Source organism: Harpia harpyja, chromosome 15 (assembly GCF_026419915.1).
Source record: "Harpia harpyja isolate bHarHar1 chromosome 15, bHarHar1 primary haplotype, whole genome shotgun sequence".
Lineage (NCBI taxonomy): Eukaryota > Metazoa > Chordata > Aves > Accipitriformes > Accipitridae > Harpia > Harpia harpyja.
The window spans coordinates 28,864,422-28,881,571 of NC_068954.1; the positions used below are offsets into that span (position 1 = coordinate 28,864,422).

Sequence of the window (17,150 nt, forward strand, 5' to 3'; positions counted from 1 at the left end):
TGCTCCCTCTTGAGTTTCATGCCAGAATCTCTTTGCTGTGTGAGATCCGAAGCTGCAGCCTGGCTTGGTCTCCATCTACGTTTTCTGCAGAGTTTACATTTTGCCTGGTGTTGATGATTTTGCTGCGTACAACCCTTTGTGTAAGAGATCTGAAGGAACGGCTGGAGCCTAGGCTTGGTATTGAGTTTTACCTGGAGAAGGCTGAAGAGACTCCAGGTTTGGTATAATCTTCACATCTTGTCTGAAGACGTCAGGGTGACTCAATCTGGGCGTCTTATCTGTATGTGCTGAATGTGGTCAGCATCCAGGCATTTGGCTGACTTAACAGATCTTCTCCCTTGTCGTGGAGCCGCCACGTGGGATGTTACAACCAAGCCATGCTGCTTACTGAGAAATGCAGCTACCATGCGTTTGGCAATCTGGAGAGAGGCCACGAGAAGAGATGACCTGTTTTCTCTAAGCAAAAATTGAGTTACCCTACATCTTCCCGGGACTGCTCACCATGAGCGAGTGCACTGGGCTGTAGAATGAAGTGGAGAACTTAAGTCTCTATCTTGAGGATGACAACTGAGGAATAAGACCCTCTTCATTCAAGGTGCTTTTGAAAGGGGAGGTGTCCCCTCCCAGCTGTAGGGATGGCTGCTCATTCTCCAGCTGCAGCCTGTTGCATAGGGCAGGCCACACACGTCTGGATTACCCTTGGCCAACCATGACTTGAGTCCCCTTCAAGGCCAGGATAACCCTTGGCCAACCATGAATTGTGTCCTTCAAGGCCAGGATAACCCTTGGCCAACCATGACTTGAGTCCCCCTCAAGGGTAATGATCTCCGCACCCCTACGCCCCGTTCTGTGAAGTGAAGAGACTGTGGTGTCCAGCAGCCTCTGTCTCAGTGGCAGCCAATGGCATTTATGTTTCTGATTGCTCTGGTGGCTTTTGAAAGTGATTGTCTGGGCTGGTTGTGTCTGTGGCTGAAGGCTGATACCTAGTGATACTTTCAAACAACATTTAGTTGCACAAGTCTTATAGGAGATTCTAAAAATTCCTTATGAATGTATATGTTCATACTTAGGTCTTTTGAATGACCTTAAATTTGTGTTCATTTTTATTTTAAGTCTTTTGAAGGGCTGTAATGTATATTTTCTCTGTCACTTTTTGTTTACTTGTGCTGGGTATTATCTAGAGATACTGTATATTTCACTCATTAACTTAAACATATATTTGATTGATAATATCCAGACATATAATACCTTCAGAATGCCTTTAAAATAGTATTTACAGACCTCAGTTTCCTTTTAACCAACACCTATAATCTCGTTTCTTCAGAACACTGCACATCAGTATCATTGTATATTTTCTATCTTAATCTGGAAATTTATGAGTAATTATTTATATGCAATCCAAAAATGAGCTTCTTTATTTCAGAGACATCCTACAGAATACATTTCTAAAATATGTTCCTTTAGCAACAGAATATTTGAAATAAAGAGGATATACTATGCCTTAGAATTTGTAATAGCTCCATTTCTCAACAGTTTTTTCCACTTCAGTTGTCTCATCTTTGGAAATAACCAGGTAAAGAGGAGGTCAGCAACATTCATCTGAGCAGCAAGAACTCCTCACCATCTTGAGTTGTTCATCTGTCATTCTGCTTCTATAGTGCTTCTCTGTCTGTCCCCAATCATCATCACTGAAGCAGCTGCCCGACATGTCCCTTCGTTCTTCCACAGGTTGTCATTATCTGTCGCCCTCAGAAGAGCACAGAGATAATTCAAGTTGTCTTCTTCGCTCTGCTCCAGTATCATCCAAGGTCCCAGCTAGCTGTCACAGATTTGGGGAGATACAGTTGGAGGGAATTTAATCCACAGGTAGAAGACACTCCCATTCAAAGTGACAGCATGTGCACTCCAGGGAGATGTTTTTCCTTTCTAGCAGGAGAATATGCTGAGTCTCTTCAAACTTTGGTGTCATGAGTTCATGTTCAAGATTGGGAAACTACTAAAATGCCAAAGGCAATTTTACATATAAAAAGGGGATTTAGGGTGTGTTTAAGGAATTGTGAAAGCTATATTATAGCTGGGATTTCATCAAAACTTCTCCTTTCAGTGGAGTTTTGATTGGAAAGATAGGTATCTGGAATTATTGGGAACCATTAATGAAGGTTGGAAATCCAATAAGGGGCTGCAGAAAAGTGCATTATTGTAAAAGTTGATTCCAAAGATGTCATAAAGATATGAAAGTCCACTTAGTCATTGAGACCTGTTTCAATGTTCTTGTTCTTTTATTCACTTCTATATTGCAGGGTGTGTTTCTAGGCAGGCCCAAATATGGAAAAGCTCAACTGAGAATCTGTCAACAACACCATGCTGATGAAAATAATAAATTGGTTTCCACCTTCACGCCCATGCCATCCCAGCCCACCTCCAGAAGCGGATAAAAGGGAGTGCCTGAAGCTGTGGAGTCAGAGAAGACTTGTGCACACTTCTCTCTGCATTCATCCCTCAGCAGCACAGCTCCGTTGGTCTTTCTGCTCTTCTTGATTTTGACTCTGCTTGGAAGAAACAGCCATGTCTCGGCAGTCTGTCTGCAGAAGCTTTGGAGGCGGGAGTAGAAGGGGCTACAGCTCTTGCTCTGCCATCGGTGGTGGCTTTGGAGGAGGTGGTGGCAGAAGCAGGATCAGTTACAGTTCATACTCCTCATCCAGGGGAGGTGGAGGAGGTGGACATGGTGGAGGTTTTAGCAGCAGAAGCCTCCATAACATGGGTGGCAGCAGAAGAATTACTGTGGGTGGATGCTATGGTGGTGGAGGATACGGAGGCAGAATGGGTGGCTTTGGTGGAGGCTATGGAGGAGGAATGGGTGGCTTTGGTGGAGGAATGAGTTGTGGAGGAATGGGTGGTGGAGGAATGGGTAGTGGAGGAATGGGTGGCTTTGGAGGAGGAATGGGTGGTGGAGGAATGGGTGGTGGAGGAATGGGTGGCTTTGGTGGAGGAATGGGTGGTGGAGGAATGGGTGGTGGAGGAATGGGTGGCTTTGGTGGCCCTGGCTTCCCTGGAGGCATCCACCCAGTGCAAGTTGACCCAACCCTCCTGCGGCCAGTCCATGTTGAGATTGACCCCCAAATCCAGCAAGTGAAAAACCAGGAGAAGGAGCAGATTAAGACTCTTAACAATCAGTTTGCCTCCTTCATTGATAAGGTGAGAAATTAGGACTGTGATTGTTTGGAGGTGGGCAGTTTAAATTACTTTCCTGTGGTGTGGAAAGGGCATTTTTTTTCCCTACCAACAAGTACTTGTTAAAGTTTGCAAGACTGATGCCTTAGCAGCAAGTTGTTGTTAAGGTCTTATTAAGTAATACTGAACAATAGACAAGGTTTTCATGCTAATGGAAGATTAAAGAGAACATCTGCAGGGCATTCTGTAGATTCTCTTGCCTAGTCATCTCTTCAGACTAATTTCTAGTGATTCAGGGTAAAGTCATCATCGTCTATTTAGTTGTCCTAAGAGTTCTCATTACTGTGCTTTTCTTTTTGATGAAACATTCTTTTCAAGGAACTGATTCTATAAACTTCAGAGTGTTAAATACATTTCCAACACTCTTGGTTATTTTCATTTCAAATAGAAACCCAAGAAATACAAAATCCCTTGTAAAGAGAATTTATGAGAGGTTAGATGAAAAAAAGCATTATTTTCTTGACTTCACTACTGCAAAGATGATACCAATGTCCAAAACTGATGCTATGGAAAATAGAGATGCTGTTTTCTACTGGCAACATCTGTTTGTCCCAAAGTGAGAAGTTCAGAATGACTCAAAATTTAATAACGCTTGTCATGCACTTTAGGAGCTTGGATGTTTGAATGAGCCATAGTTGGGGATTTGGGAAATGATTCCGTTGGCCTCCCAAATAAGCAGGAGGTTTGAGTAGTGTGATGTCTCCCCGGGTGAGTATCTCACACCCCCCTTTGTGGGCTTTCAGGTCCGCTTCCTGGAGCAACAGAACAAGGTCCTCTCCACCAAGTGGGAGCTCCTCCAACAGCAAGGCCCTTCAGGGCCAAGGAAGAACCTCGATGTCATCTTTGAAAATTACATCCAGAACCTGAGGAGGAGGTTGGAGTCTCTCCTGGGACAGAGGGGACAGCTGGAGTCGGAGCTGCAGAACATGCGGCAATACGTGGAGGAGTACAAAACCAAGTAAGTGCAGTGGCAGACTAAGGAAGAAATGAGCACCAAGACAGGAGAGCTAAGCCAGCTTGGAGATTCCCACGCTGTCTTCCCTTTGCTGTGGAGCTCTGTAGAAATGGGGCCGAGGTTGCCATGGAGGGAAGGGGGGTTCCACTGGTTGACTGATGAACAGTCCAAGAGACTCGTCTTGTCCCCTTCAACAGGTACGAAGAAGAAATCAACAGGCGCACCGCTGCTGAGAACGAGTTTGTGGTGCTCAAGAAGGTGAGTCACAGAGGGACCAGGAGAGAGGGGCTTTTGGGGGGACAGGCTGCAAAGACATTGGAAGGAGGCAGCACCAAGACGGGCAGCTTCCAACAGGAGGCACTGGCTGCCAACAGCTCTTCTGGGATGGGACAAAGCTGTTGTCTATCTATGTGATCTTTCCTTTAGGATGTGGACTGTGCCTACATGACTAAAGTAGAGCTGGAAGCCAAGGTGGGAGCTCTGACTGATGAAATCAACTTCTTGAGGTGCATCTATGAGGAGGTAAGAGGTCTCCCTTCCCCTGGGCTGGCTGGAGTTGCAATGAGGTGTGTGGTGGCCAAAGACACTGAGGTTGGACCTGGAGGTCCCATGTGGATTTAGGTTTGAGAGTCACTTGGGCTGCCTGTCTTGGTTGTAGGAACTGGCTCAGATGCAGACGATCAGCCGGGACCTGTCCGTGGTGGTGTCCATGGACAACAATCGGCACCTGGATCTGGAGAGCATCATTGAGGAGGTCAGGCGCCAGTACGAGCAGATCGCTCAGAGCAGCAGAGCTGAAGCTGAGGCTTGGTACCAGAGCCGGGTGAGTTGGGAAGCAGTCAAAGCACCTGAGATGGTCTCTGCTGCTCGATGCCTTCCTTGGCACAGAACAAGGGAACCGCCTGAGTTCTGGATAGGTTGTGTCACTGATGGATGGTTTTGTCTCCATGCCATCAGTATGAAGAGCTGCAGAACACTGCTGGAAGACATGGGGACAGCCTCCGCAACACCAAGATAGAGATCCAAGAGTTGACCAGGAACGTCCAGAGGTTGCGGGCTGAGATTGAGAATGTGAAGAAGCAGGTAGGGGTTGTTCAGCATCTTGTTGGGTAATGGCATCAGGCTGGGTCATGACTGAGCTGGGTGGTGTGCTAAGGGTAGCATGAGGGAAACGTAGTCATTGAAATTCAGGTCCTTTGGAGGAGATTGATGGTTCCTGCCTATTTTCCCTCTAGTCTGTGCCCTGAGGGCTGCTCCAGTGAGGGGTGTGTGTGCAGAAGGGAACTGAGAAAGTTCTTTTTTCTTTCACAGAACCAGCAGTTGCAGGCGGCCATTGCCGAGGCCGAGGAGCGGGGTGAGATGGCCCTCAAGGATGCTAGGAGGAAACTGGAAGAGCTGGAATGTGCCCTGAGCAAAGACAAGGAGGAGCTGGCTCGCTTGCTGAAGGAGTACCAGGAGCTGCTGAACATCAAGATTGCACTGGACGTTGAGATTGCCATGTACAGGAAACTGCTGGAGGGAGAGGAGAACAGGTACCTCTCTGTCTATCTATTTGACTAAATTCTTGACAGATTATACTATGTGTGGGTAAAATCTTTGCATGCACTCTAAAGATAAATTTCGTATCACTCATGCTCTAATTCTTAGCCTTAAGTATATATTTGATATTTCTTATAAGAATGTTAACTTCAAGGTTGCTCATTTGTTTTAAAGAATAATTAGGAAATTCAGAAAGTATAGGGTATATATAACTTGTAAAAAAAGGGAAATTCTCAGCTGAAAAAATGTGCATTTCCCTTGGGATAAACAGGTTGTGTTTTCTTTCACAGACTGTGCAATGATGGCATGTCCAACGTCAATGTCTGTAAGTATCTGCATTTGTTTCCTCGAGAAGTAGTAGCAGACCATGTCTTTTTGGAGACACGGCCTGCCAGTGGACAGCCTGTATGTAACCTGTGCTTCTCTTCCAGCTGTGGTAGGCAGGACCAGCATCTCTGGAGGCAGAGGAGGCATGGGAGGAGGCTTCGGAGGCGGCAGCGGCATGGGAGGAGGCTTCGGAGGCGGCAGCGGCATGGGAGGAGGCTTCGGAGGCGGCAGCGGCATGGGCGGAGGAATGGGAGGAGGCCTGTGTGGAGTAGGAAGCAGCATTGGAGGTGGAAGCATGGGCGGCAGCTGTGGAATGGGAGGAGGAATGTACAGCGGTGGCTTCTCTTCTGGAAGTGGAAGGATGTGCGGCTCTGGAGGTGGCAACTTCGGCTCTGGTGGGGGATCGTCCTCCATACGGAGATGTGTCACGACCACCTCCGTCAAATCTTCAGGAGTGAGATTCTGAGCCCCCAGGCCAGATTGGAAAAGGAAAGAAGCAGCCCCTATCTTCTCCCGGCAGCAGCCCAACCTCCTTAAATCCCGCTCCGGTGTCCTGCAATGAAATGAACCGTGTCCCTCACGGCCCACCACATACCAGCACATCTACCTGGCTCGGTCCCATCAGGGGAGTCTCGTGGCGATGCCACATCCCGTCAGCAGCCCTGGCAAGCTGCTCGTTAGCCCCAAGCCCAGTGACGAAATAACCGTCTGAGCAAAGAAAAGTCTCACAGGTGGATACCCAGCACGGAGAGCTGATTTACAGGAGGGAACCGCTCTGCCTTTCTTGCTGTGTTGTACATTTCTGGCTGCCTCGTGGCAAATGTGTATAAAACTCCTCTTTCTTCCTCTGTCCTCATGTCCCTTCCTCGATGGCCGTATCCCTGGGGTGCTTCTGCATGCAGTACATCCCGCTGCTTCCATTCACTAGCCTTTGGGGTGAGGGTAGGCGTGGGGCAAGCGGGACTCGTCCCGTGGCAGAGCTGGGGAGGGAGCATCTTCTCGGCAGGTGGCCAGAGGGATTAACTGCCCCAGGTTGGAGCACCTGGGCAGCTTTGCTCACCTGGTAGCCCCAGGTGTGCCGTAAGCAGGAGCTCTCTCTGGAGCCATGGCTTCCAGTTCCGCTTGTCCTTGCTCTCCGTGACACCTGATAAGACCTCACACACACGTGGACTTTTTCAAAGGAGAACAAAGCTTGCTCTTCGGTGCCTGGTCCCCTGTGACATGGAACGAGATGTACTGTCCCCACCTCCCTTCCTCTTCTGTTTGTGGTATGCCCTACTTCCTCGGGATGTTGCCATTCTCAATAAATTGCAGAGAACATTCATGATGTCTTTGTGTCTGTCATTGCTTTGGAAGCCACTTCTAGGCAAGGTGGTTTCTGCTGTTGGGGAAGCAACTTGGTGGGAAGGTGTGGGTTGTTCTTCTGTTCTACGTGTCGTGACTGTGCTTTGAGGGAACTGAATGGGGGTGTGGATGGAGCTAGGCAAGTGTCCAAGCATGGGTGATGCCTCTTGACTCGTATCGGTCATTGCAGCACCTGAAAACACGAGCCATACCTAGAATGGTGGGGTCCTGGATGCTCAGTTCACACAATGTGCGGCAAATGTGAGCAGGCAGGAGCACTGGGAGGCCAAGAAGGAGGAATTCAGGAGGCCACTAAACTTTTGGGCGGATCCTGATATAGCCCCATCCTTGGAACCATGTATAGTCGTTTCCACAGCTGATGGCTTCATTTGTTGTGTCTGGAAACCTCCAGCACAGAGGGGTCCAGAACCTTCTGAATCAATGAGGAGGCTACAGGCTAACCTGTGCCAATGTTTAGGAGTCAGCCTTCATGTGAACTGAGGCAGTCAGTGCCCTGTTGCTCGTGTCACATCTTACTGGAGTGGTCTGGTAACTACAGGAATTGCTGCTGCTCTAGGAAGGGGGTTTTATCAATCTCTCTCTTGGATTTCAATTTTTTAGAGCAGGAAGAACCTGTGTACAGGGTATGCTGAATCACAAACCAGAAGTTATGGGATTTATGCAGGAACGCTGACAGTGCACATTGGCGAAACCAGTCGAGACCCAAACACGTTGATCGGTGATGGGAATCGGCAGCAGCAGGGTGGGAGCAGCCATCAGATCAGTCTGCTGTTGTCAGTTCATCTGAGTTTCCTGCCTTGGAGTGGACTTTGGTTTGTGGTAGGGGAAGGTGGCAATGGTTGGAGTCTTGCGGGCAGTGGCGGGAGGGCGGGTTTCCAGCTGCCTGGAAGCATGGATATGGAGGTTGGCCAAGCACCTACCCCCTGGTGTAGAAGTAGGATGTGGCCAGGCAGGCTGCACAGCTCGGCACCCTACGAGCACCAGGAGTGCTTGAGAACCACTAACTCATCCTCCCCTTCATTCACCAGAAGCGGGAACACAAAGGCCTGGGAAGGCGTGATTCATCCCAAATCCATGGGCTGAGGTACCCATCGGCTCCCTGAAAAGTCGATTAATTCCCCCAGTGTCTCTTCTTTACGTGGAGAGCGAGAGGGAGAGATTTGGTCTAGCTCAAGGAGGGGGGACTGGGAGAAGAATGCTGGTGTGTTTGATCTGTGCCGTGCTTCAGTTCCTCCACCACAAGAAGAGATCAAAGAGACAGAAACCACTTTCAGTAGTGGTTCAGGAGTCCCACAACAACCTGCTGTGAGCTGCCAGTGTCCCCGTAGCAGGTGAGGAAGCTGCAGACCTAGGAATAGGTCCAGGCAAGGCAGTGGGGAATGGTTACAGGGCTCCTGGAAGAGGGACGTTGACTTGCTTTAGAGCCCAGCAGAAGTGTGCTAGAGCTGGGGAACGTGACGGGGTTTGGCCCAAACAGAAGACAATGAGAAGGCAATGCCTCTGAGAAGCTGGGGCTGTGCCAAGAGCACTTTTGGGTTTGGCTTGGGGCAAGAGTCACCTGTTTTCGTTCTTAATTTTAAGGCTGTGTTTCTTCTCGGCTTTAAAATCTGAAACACGGCTTTGTAGGCATTGTTGTGAGGAGTCATTGCGACATTCTCCCCTATGCTGCCAGAATCTCTTTGCTGTGTGAGATCCGAAGCTGCAGCCTGGCTTGGTCTCCATCTACATTTTCTGCAGAGTTTACATTTTGCCTGGTGTTGATGATTTTGCTGTGCACAGCTCCTTGCGTAAGAGATCTGAAGGAACAGCCGGCTGGAGCCTAGGCTGTCTATCGAGTTTTACCTGGAGGAGGCTGAAGTGACTCCAGGTTTGGTATAATCTTCACATCTTGTCTGAAGACGTCAGGGTGACTCAATCTGGGCGTCTTATCTGTATGTGCTGAATGTGGTCAGCATCCAGGCATTTGGCTGACTTAACAGATCTTCTCCCTTGTCGTGGAGCCGCCACGTGGGATGTTACAACCAAGCCATGCTGCTTACTGAGAAATGCAGCTACCATGCGTTTGGCAATCTGGAGAGAGGCCACGAGAAGAGATGACCTGTTTTCTCTAAGCAAAAATTGAGTTACCCTACATCTTCCCGGGACTGCTCACCATGAGCGAGTGCACTGGGCTGTAGAATGAAGTGGAGAACTTAAGTCTCTATCTTGAGGATGACAACTGAGGAATAAGACCCTCTTCATTCAAGGTGCTTTTGAAAGGGGAGGTGTCCCCTCCCAGCTGTAGGGATGGCTGCTCATTCTCCAGCTGCAGCCTGTTGCATAGGGCAGGCCACACACGTCTGGATTACCCTTGGCCAACCATGACTTGAGTCCCCTTCAAGGCCAGGATAACCCTTGGCCAACCATGAATTGTGATAACCCTTGGCCAACCATGAATTGTGTCCTTCAAGGCTAGGATAAGCCTTGGCCAACCATGACTTGTGTCCTTCAAGGCTAGGATAACCCTTGGCCAACCATGAATTGTGTCCTTCAAGGCTAGGATAACCCTTGGCCAACCATGAATTGTGTCCTTCAAGGCCAGGATAACCCTTGGCCAACCATGACTTGAGTCCCCCTCAAGGGTAATGATCTCCGCACCCCTACGCCCCGTTCTGTGAAGTGGAGACACTGTGGTGTCCAGCAGCCTCTGTCTCAGTGGCAGTCAATGGCATTTATGTTTCTGATTGCTCTGGTGGCTTTTGAAAGTGATTGTCTGGGCTGGTTGTGTCTGTGGCTGAAGGCTGATACCTAGTGATACTTTCAAACAACATTTAGTTGCACAAGTGTTGTGGGTGATTCTGAAAATTCAAACATACATGTATAGTACACTTTGTAAGCTTAAATATAGTGTAATATTGGATTGCTGAAATGCTTAGAAGGTTTCAAATATATTTCCCTTGGCTTTTATTGATGATTTTCTGGAACTAAGCACTAGGAAAATATTGTTTTTTTTTTCTTAGATTTCACATGTGTAACTAAAATATATATTTGATTAATGAGATCCAGAAGATATCTGCAAGATGTCTTTCAGGTGAACTTCCTACTTCATAGCCAGATAGCTTGTGCATGAAATTAATCATTATTGTTTTCTAGTTTGAAACAGCAGCTGCTGTCTTAAAAACACATTTTTCTAACATGAATTTGGTCAGCACCCCTTCTCTCCCCCACCCCAAATTTACTGTGGTCAAAGGTGTGGGCAAAGTTGCCATACCTCTTAAAGCACCCTTCATATACAGCAATACTTTAACTGTTATTACTTAAGAAAGCATGAGATCTTCTTCTACCTTTTGGTTGTCCCTTATTTCAGAATGATCAAGTATGATGAACGCAGCCTGATCATTTGCCTACCAACTTAAATAAAAAAAACCCAGCCATTTTAACAAGTCACTGTTATCCCTATCTGCATTTCCCTGCTATTTGTCTGTCTTCAGTCGTCATTACCGCATCTAGTGCCTGAAGCGTCCTTTCAGTCCTCTGCAGGTTCGGCAATCCCTGTGGCCATCTGAAGAGCACAAGGAAGGAGCCTGGACATCGTTGTTCTCTTGCTCATTCCGCTCTGGTGCTCAGAGTCTTGGTACGAGGTTATCTCAGACTCTGGGAGACACATTTTGCAGGAATGTGCACTAGAAGAAGGCACTCCCATCCCAATTGATGCTCTTAGGAAAGGAACTAAGCACCTCCTTTCCCGATAAAAAAAAATGCTGACCGTTGCTAAACGTTAATGTGTGGTGTTTTTGCTCCATACTGGGAAACTGTCTCTTGGAAAGCCATCAGCAATTTTCCGCTTCAGAAGGAAATTTGGGGTGTGCTTGGAGGAATTGTGAAAGTCTCATTCTAGTTGGTTTTCACCAAAATGCTTTCCTGACATTGAGTGTCAGTGCAAAAGATGTAGATCCAGACAAACTGCAAAATCGTTAAGAACAGATAGAAAGGTGGGAGGAGGGAAGAACATGACTACATCACTGTAAAACATATTTTTCCAGATGCCGTAAAGATATGAAAGTCCACTTACTCATTGAGACCTGTTTCAATGCTCTTGCTCTTTTATTCTCTTCTGCATTGCAAAGCGTATTTCTGGGTGGAGTCAACAATTTGGCAAAAATCTGTTAACCGCACCAAGCTGATGAAGACAGTAAATTTGTTTCCTCTTCACGCCCTTGTAGACCCAGCCCACCTCCAGAAACAGATAAAAGGGAATGCCTAAAGCCGTGGAACCAGAGAAGACTGTGCACACTTCTCTCTGCATTCATCCCTCAGCAGCACAGCTCCGTTGGTCTTTCTGCTCTCCTCAACTCTGCTTGGAAGAAACAGCCATGTCTCGGCAGTCAATCTGTAGAAGCTTTGGAGTTGGAAGCAAAAGGGGATACAGCTCTTGTTCTGCCATCGGTGGTGGCTTTGGAGGAAGTGGGGGCAGAACCAGGATCAGCTATAGCTCGTTCTCCACATCCAGGGGAATTGGAGGCAGCGGACGTTGTGGAGGTTTTAGCAGCAGGAGCCTCCATAACATGGGTGGCAGCGGAAGAATTTCCATGGGTGGCTCTTATGGCGGTGGATACGGATGTAGAATTGGTGGCTTTGGTGGAGGCTATGGAGGAGGATTTGGCAGCATTGGAGGAGGTGTCATTGGTGGAGGAATAGGCAGCTTTGGTGGTCCTGTGAGATGTGGTCCTGGGTTCCCTGGAGGCATCCAACCGGTCCAGGTTGACCCAACCCTCCTGCGGCCGGTCCATGTTGATATTGATCCTCAGATCCACCAAGTGAAGTGCCAGGAGAAGGAACAGATCAAGACTCTTAACAATCAGTTTGCCTCTTTCATTGACAAGGTGAGAGGCTGGAACTGTATTTGCTTGGGAATGGGGACCCTGAGGAACTTTTCTGTGCTGTGGAGAGGGAAATATTGTCCTTCTTAGCTCAGTGTTGCCAGGTCTGGAAGGCTGGTAGTGTTTCCACGGAGTCTCCTAAGGAAATGTAAAAATTTTACATCTGCAGAGAAACCAAAGGACTTTCTCTAAGTTTAGTTGATCCAAATTATTCCTTACGTTTTCTCTCTAGTGTTCTCTGTGCAGTCAGGCCAAACTGATCATGATATAGTCAGTTATCTTAAGCGGTTCTTTAAGTCTGTCCTTTTTCAAGGATAGTTTGTTCTCAAGGAACTTAGACTGTAGGAATGAGCTTTCAATTAATTCCTGACTGTTCCTTATTTCAGATCAAGTACAGATGAGTATTCTTTAGACTGTCTGCACTGGGAGAACATTGGTTATAAATGTGCTTCATAGTTTTTTAAATATATGGCATATATGCCATAAATATATGGCAGACACTTATTGTATCTGATAAGAGGAATGTTCTCCGATACTGAGACATATGGGATTTCATTCACTGGAAGGTAAAAAATGATCTGATGCTTCTGCAAATTAATGTGGGACAAAATTTGCAATTGGAAATGGCAATATACTGTAAATCTGGAGTGTAATAATTCCAATAGATAATAAATGTAGGAGGAGAAAAGAGGAGAAATTCAAGGATAATTGAAAAAAGAGGAGAAAGAAGGGGTGAATGCCCCTCTTGGAAAACTGGCTTTCAACTAGCCACAGTCCTGTTGGAGATTTGGGAAATGATTCCATTGGCCTCCCAAATAAGCAGGAGGTTTGAGTAGTGTGATGTCTCCTCGGGTGAGTATCTCACACCCCCCTTTGTGGGCTTTCAGGTCCGCTTCCTGGAGCAACAGAACAAGGTCCTCTCCACCAAGTGGGAGCTCCTCCAACAGCAAGGCCCTTCAGGGCCAAGGAAGAACCTCGATGTCATCTTTGAAAATTACATCCAGAACCTGAGGAGGAGGTTGGAGCCTCTCCTGGCACAGAGGGGACAGCTGGAGTCGGAGCTGCAGAACATGCGGCAATACGTGGAGGAGTACAAAACCAAGTAAGTGCAGTGGCAGACTAAGGAAGAAATGAGCACCAAGACAGGAGAGCTAAGCCAGCTTGGAGATTCCCACGCTGTCTTCCCTTTGCTGTGGAGCTCTGTAGAAATGGGGCCGAGGTTGCCATGGAGGGAAGGGGGGTTCCACTGGTTGACTGATGAACAGTCCAAGAGACTCGTCTTGTCCCCTTCAACAGGTACGAAGAAGAAATCAACAGGCGCACCGCTGCTGAGAACGAGTTTGTGGTGCTCAAGAAGGTGAGTCACAGAGGGACCAGGAGAGAGGGGCTTTTGGGGGGACAGGCTGCAAAGACATTGGAAGGAGGCAGCACCAAGACGGGCAGCTTCCAACAGGAGGCACTGGCTGCCAACAGCTCTTCTGGGATGGGACAAAGCTGTTGTCTATCTGTGTGATCTTTCCTTTAGGATGTGGACTGTGCCTACATGACTAAAGTAGAGCTGGAAGCCAAGGTGGGAGCTCTGACTGATGAAATCAACTTCTTGAGGTGTATGTATGAGGAGGTAAGAGGTCTCCCTTCCCCTGGGCTGGCTGGAGTTGCAATGAGGTGTGTGGTGGCCAAAGACACTGAGGTTGGACCTGGAGGTCCCACATGGATTTGGTCTGGAGAGGCTGCCTGGACTTGCTGCTCTTTTCTGCCCTTCTCACATGGTCAGGCTAACTCATGTCTTGGTTGTAGGAACTGGCTCAGATGCAGACGATCAGCCGGGACCTGTCCGTGGTGGTGTCCATGGACAACAATCGGCACCTGGATCTGGACAGCATCATTGAGGAGGTCAGGCGTCAGTACGAGCAGATCGCTCAGAACAGCAGAGCTGAAGCTGAGGCTTGGTACCAGAGCCGGGTGAGTTGGGAAGCAGTCAAAGCACCTGAGATGGTCTCTGCTGCTCAATGCCTTCCTTGGCACAGAACAAGGGAACCGCCTGAGTTCTGGATAGGTTGTGTCACTGATGGATGGTTTTGTCTCCATGCCATCAGTATGAAGAGCTGCAGAACACTGCTGGAAGACATGGGGACAGCCTCCGCAACACCAAGATAGAGATCCAAGAGTTGACCAGGAACGTCCAGAGGTTGCGGGCTGAGATTGAGAATGTGAAGAAGCAGGTAGGGGTTGTTCAGCATCTTGTTGGGTAATGGCATCAGGCTGGGTCATGACTGAGCTGGGTGGTGTGCTAAGGGTAGCATGAGGGAAACGTAGTCATTGAAATTCAGGTCCTTTGGAGGAGATTGATGGTTCCTGCCTATTTTCCCTCCAGTCTGTGCCCTGAGGGCTGCTCCAGTGAGGGGTGTGTGTGCAGAAGGGAACTGAGAAAGTTCTTTTTTCTTTCACAGAACCAGCAGTTGCAGGCGGCCATTGCCGAGGCCGAGGAGCGGGGTGAGATGGCCCTCAAGGATGCTAGGAGGAAACTGGAAGAGCTGGAATGTGCCCTGAGCAAAGACAAGGAGGAGCTGGCTCGCTTGCTGAAGGAGTACCAGGAGCTGCTGAACATCAAGATTGCACTGGACGTTGAGATTGCCATGTACAGGAAACTGCTGGAGGGAGAGGAGAACAGGTGAGACCTGCTGTCAGGTTGGTCTGGCCAAAGTAATGTCTCTCCTTGGGACAGACTGAGGTTTAATCATCTCTCACAACCTATTTAATGTTGATATCTGATTTACTTTCATTTTTTCCCCAAGTTTTTAAGCCCCCAATAGAAATGAGGTCCCCACTGGGAATATTTCTCAGTGGTTTTGACTGATGTTAAATGAAACAGGAAGTAAAAGGGGTTGTTAGGAAATTGCATGGAGCTTAATTGTTTTCTATTATATTAGATATACAGCTTGTGTTCCTTTCCCTACACAGGCTCTGTGGAGACAACTTGTCCAACGTGAATGTCTGTAAGTATCTGCACATCATTTTCTCTGCAGAATGGCTTTTACCCTGGGTTTCGTGAGGATTCCCAGGCTGTCACTTGATGTACAGTGAGCCTGTCCTTCTCTTGCAGCTGTGGTAGGCAGAACCACCATTGCTGGAGGCAGAGCTGGTGGCTTTGGAGCCAGCAGTGGCATGGGAGGGGGAGTATGTGCGGTCGGAGGAGGAAGCATCATTGGAGGCAGCTGTGGAATGGGAGGAGGAATACTCAGCGGTGGCTTCTCTTCTGGAAGTGGAAGAATGTGCACCTCTGGAGGTGGCAACTTCATCTCAGGGGGTGGATCCTCCTCTGTGCGGAGGTGTGTCACAACCACAACGGTTAAATCTTCAGGTGTAAAATACTGAGTCATGACCTCAGTCCCTCCAAGGAAAGAAGCATATTTTCCTTTCTCCAGCCAGCAGCACAGCCCCTTCCATCCTGAACCGGTATCCAGCAAAGAAATGAACTGTTTCCCTTATAGCTCAGAACCTCCTTAAATCATCCTGCCCAAGGGGAGACTTGCAGCAAAACACCATCCTGTTGGCAGAGCCCGGCTCCTCTCTGAGCTCCACCAGCCTCCAGGGATGAAAGATCTTCCTTGAGGGTACCAGGGACTGCAGAGCTCATCTGAGCATCTTTTGCTGCACTTCTTGCTGCTACCCCCGGCTGCTGCACTGGCTGAGGAGGAGCATGTATAAAACTGCTCTTTCCTTTCACTTTTTAAGGTCTTTTTTTCAATGGCCGTGTTTCCCTTGCGACTTCCGCGCGTCCTGCATGTTACCCACATGCTTGTTTCAGCTATATCAGGAATTCACGTAAGCAGAAGAAACATGATAATGTCTCATAGTCAGATTTAGGAGTGAGAAACAGGTCTCTGGAGATGTCCACCTTCCCTTGGTGGAGTAATTTGGCAGCTTTAATATTTTATAGATCACTTTCCCTCTTCTCCTTCACACCTGACATATGTATGGCCTTATTGCAAACCTTCTGTTGCGTGAACCCTACTGCATGGTTGCTTTCTACCAGCACCTCTTTCCTCCAAGTTCTTTCATTACCAATAAACTGCAGAGAGATGAAAAGATATCCTTGTGTTGTCTTATCAATTAATGGTCCCCAGGGGAGGGAAAATACACTTTGTTCTTCACCATAAGGAATGGCAATGCCTACGGTGCTCTGTCCTATGGTGCAAATCACTGAGTGCCATGAACTGCCCAGCTGAGGTGAGGAGGAGGAAGACGGCCCTTCCCTCTCCTCTTAAGAGGTGTTGTCTTGTTCCTCCATAGTAGACTCTCCATCTCTCTGCTGGGTGGGAGAGCCATGGCTGTGAGGAGTGTGGCACAGGAAGGGAACATGCGATGTCAACCTGGTGGCCATGAGGTGGGATGTGGTGGTTTGAATGTGGCCATTGGGATGTGGTGGTTTGAACGGGGCTGTTGGGATGTGACAGATGGACTAGGATTGGTTTGAACATGGCTGTTGGGATGTGGCAGTTGGACTGGGGTGGTTTGAACACAGCCATTGGGATGTGGCGGTTTGAACATGGTCTTTGGGATGTGACAGATGGACTAGGATAGGTTTGAACACGGCTGTTGGGATGTGGCAGTTTGAATGCAGCCATTGGGATGTGATAGATGGACTAGGATTGCTTTGAACATAGCTGTTGGGATGTGGCGGTTGGACTGGGGTGGTTTGAACATGGCTGTTGGGATGTGGTGGTTTGAACATAGCTGTTGGGATGTGACAGATGGACTAGGATTGGTTTGAACATGGCTGTTGGGATGTGGCCATTTGATGGTGACAGTTTGAAAACAACCATTGGTATGTGGCAGTTGTGTGGTGGCAGTTTGAATGTGGCCGTTGGGAT

The 17,150-nt window shown here is 48.1% G+C and overlaps 2 protein-coding genes across 2 annotated transcripts; both read left to right on the forward strand.

Moving 5' to 3' along the window:
• The first annotated feature begins 2,477 nt into the window (after positions 1-2,477).
• LOC128151805 (keratin, type II cytoskeletal 5-like) lies at positions 2,478-7,365 on the forward strand. The gene is made up of 9 exons (XM_052809478.1): positions 2,478-3,195; positions 3,975-4,189; positions 4,384-4,444; positions 4,613-4,708; positions 4,845-5,009; positions 5,144-5,269; positions 5,498-5,718; positions 6,016-6,050; positions 6,157-7,365. The coding sequence occupies exons 1-9, from the start codon at positions 2,566-2,568 to the stop codon at positions 6,516-6,518; spliced, it is 1,911 nt and encodes a 636-aa protein (XP_052665438.1). The 5' UTR covers positions 2,478-2,565; the 3' UTR covers positions 6,519-7,365.
• A 4,287-nt stretch (positions 7,366-11,652) lies between these two features.
• LOC128152045 (keratin, type II cytoskeletal 6A-like) lies at positions 11,653-16,358 on the forward strand. Its single transcript, XM_052810032.1, has 9 exons — positions 11,653-12,279; positions 13,164-13,378; positions 13,573-13,633; positions 13,802-13,897; positions 14,074-14,238; positions 14,373-14,498; positions 14,727-14,947; positions 15,238-15,272; positions 15,380-16,358. The coding sequence occupies exons 1-9, from the start codon at positions 11,653-11,655 to the stop codon at positions 15,649-15,651; spliced, it is 1,818 nt and encodes a 605-aa protein (XP_052665992.1). The 3' UTR covers positions 15,652-16,358.
• Positions 16,359-17,150: the final 792 nt, after the last annotated feature.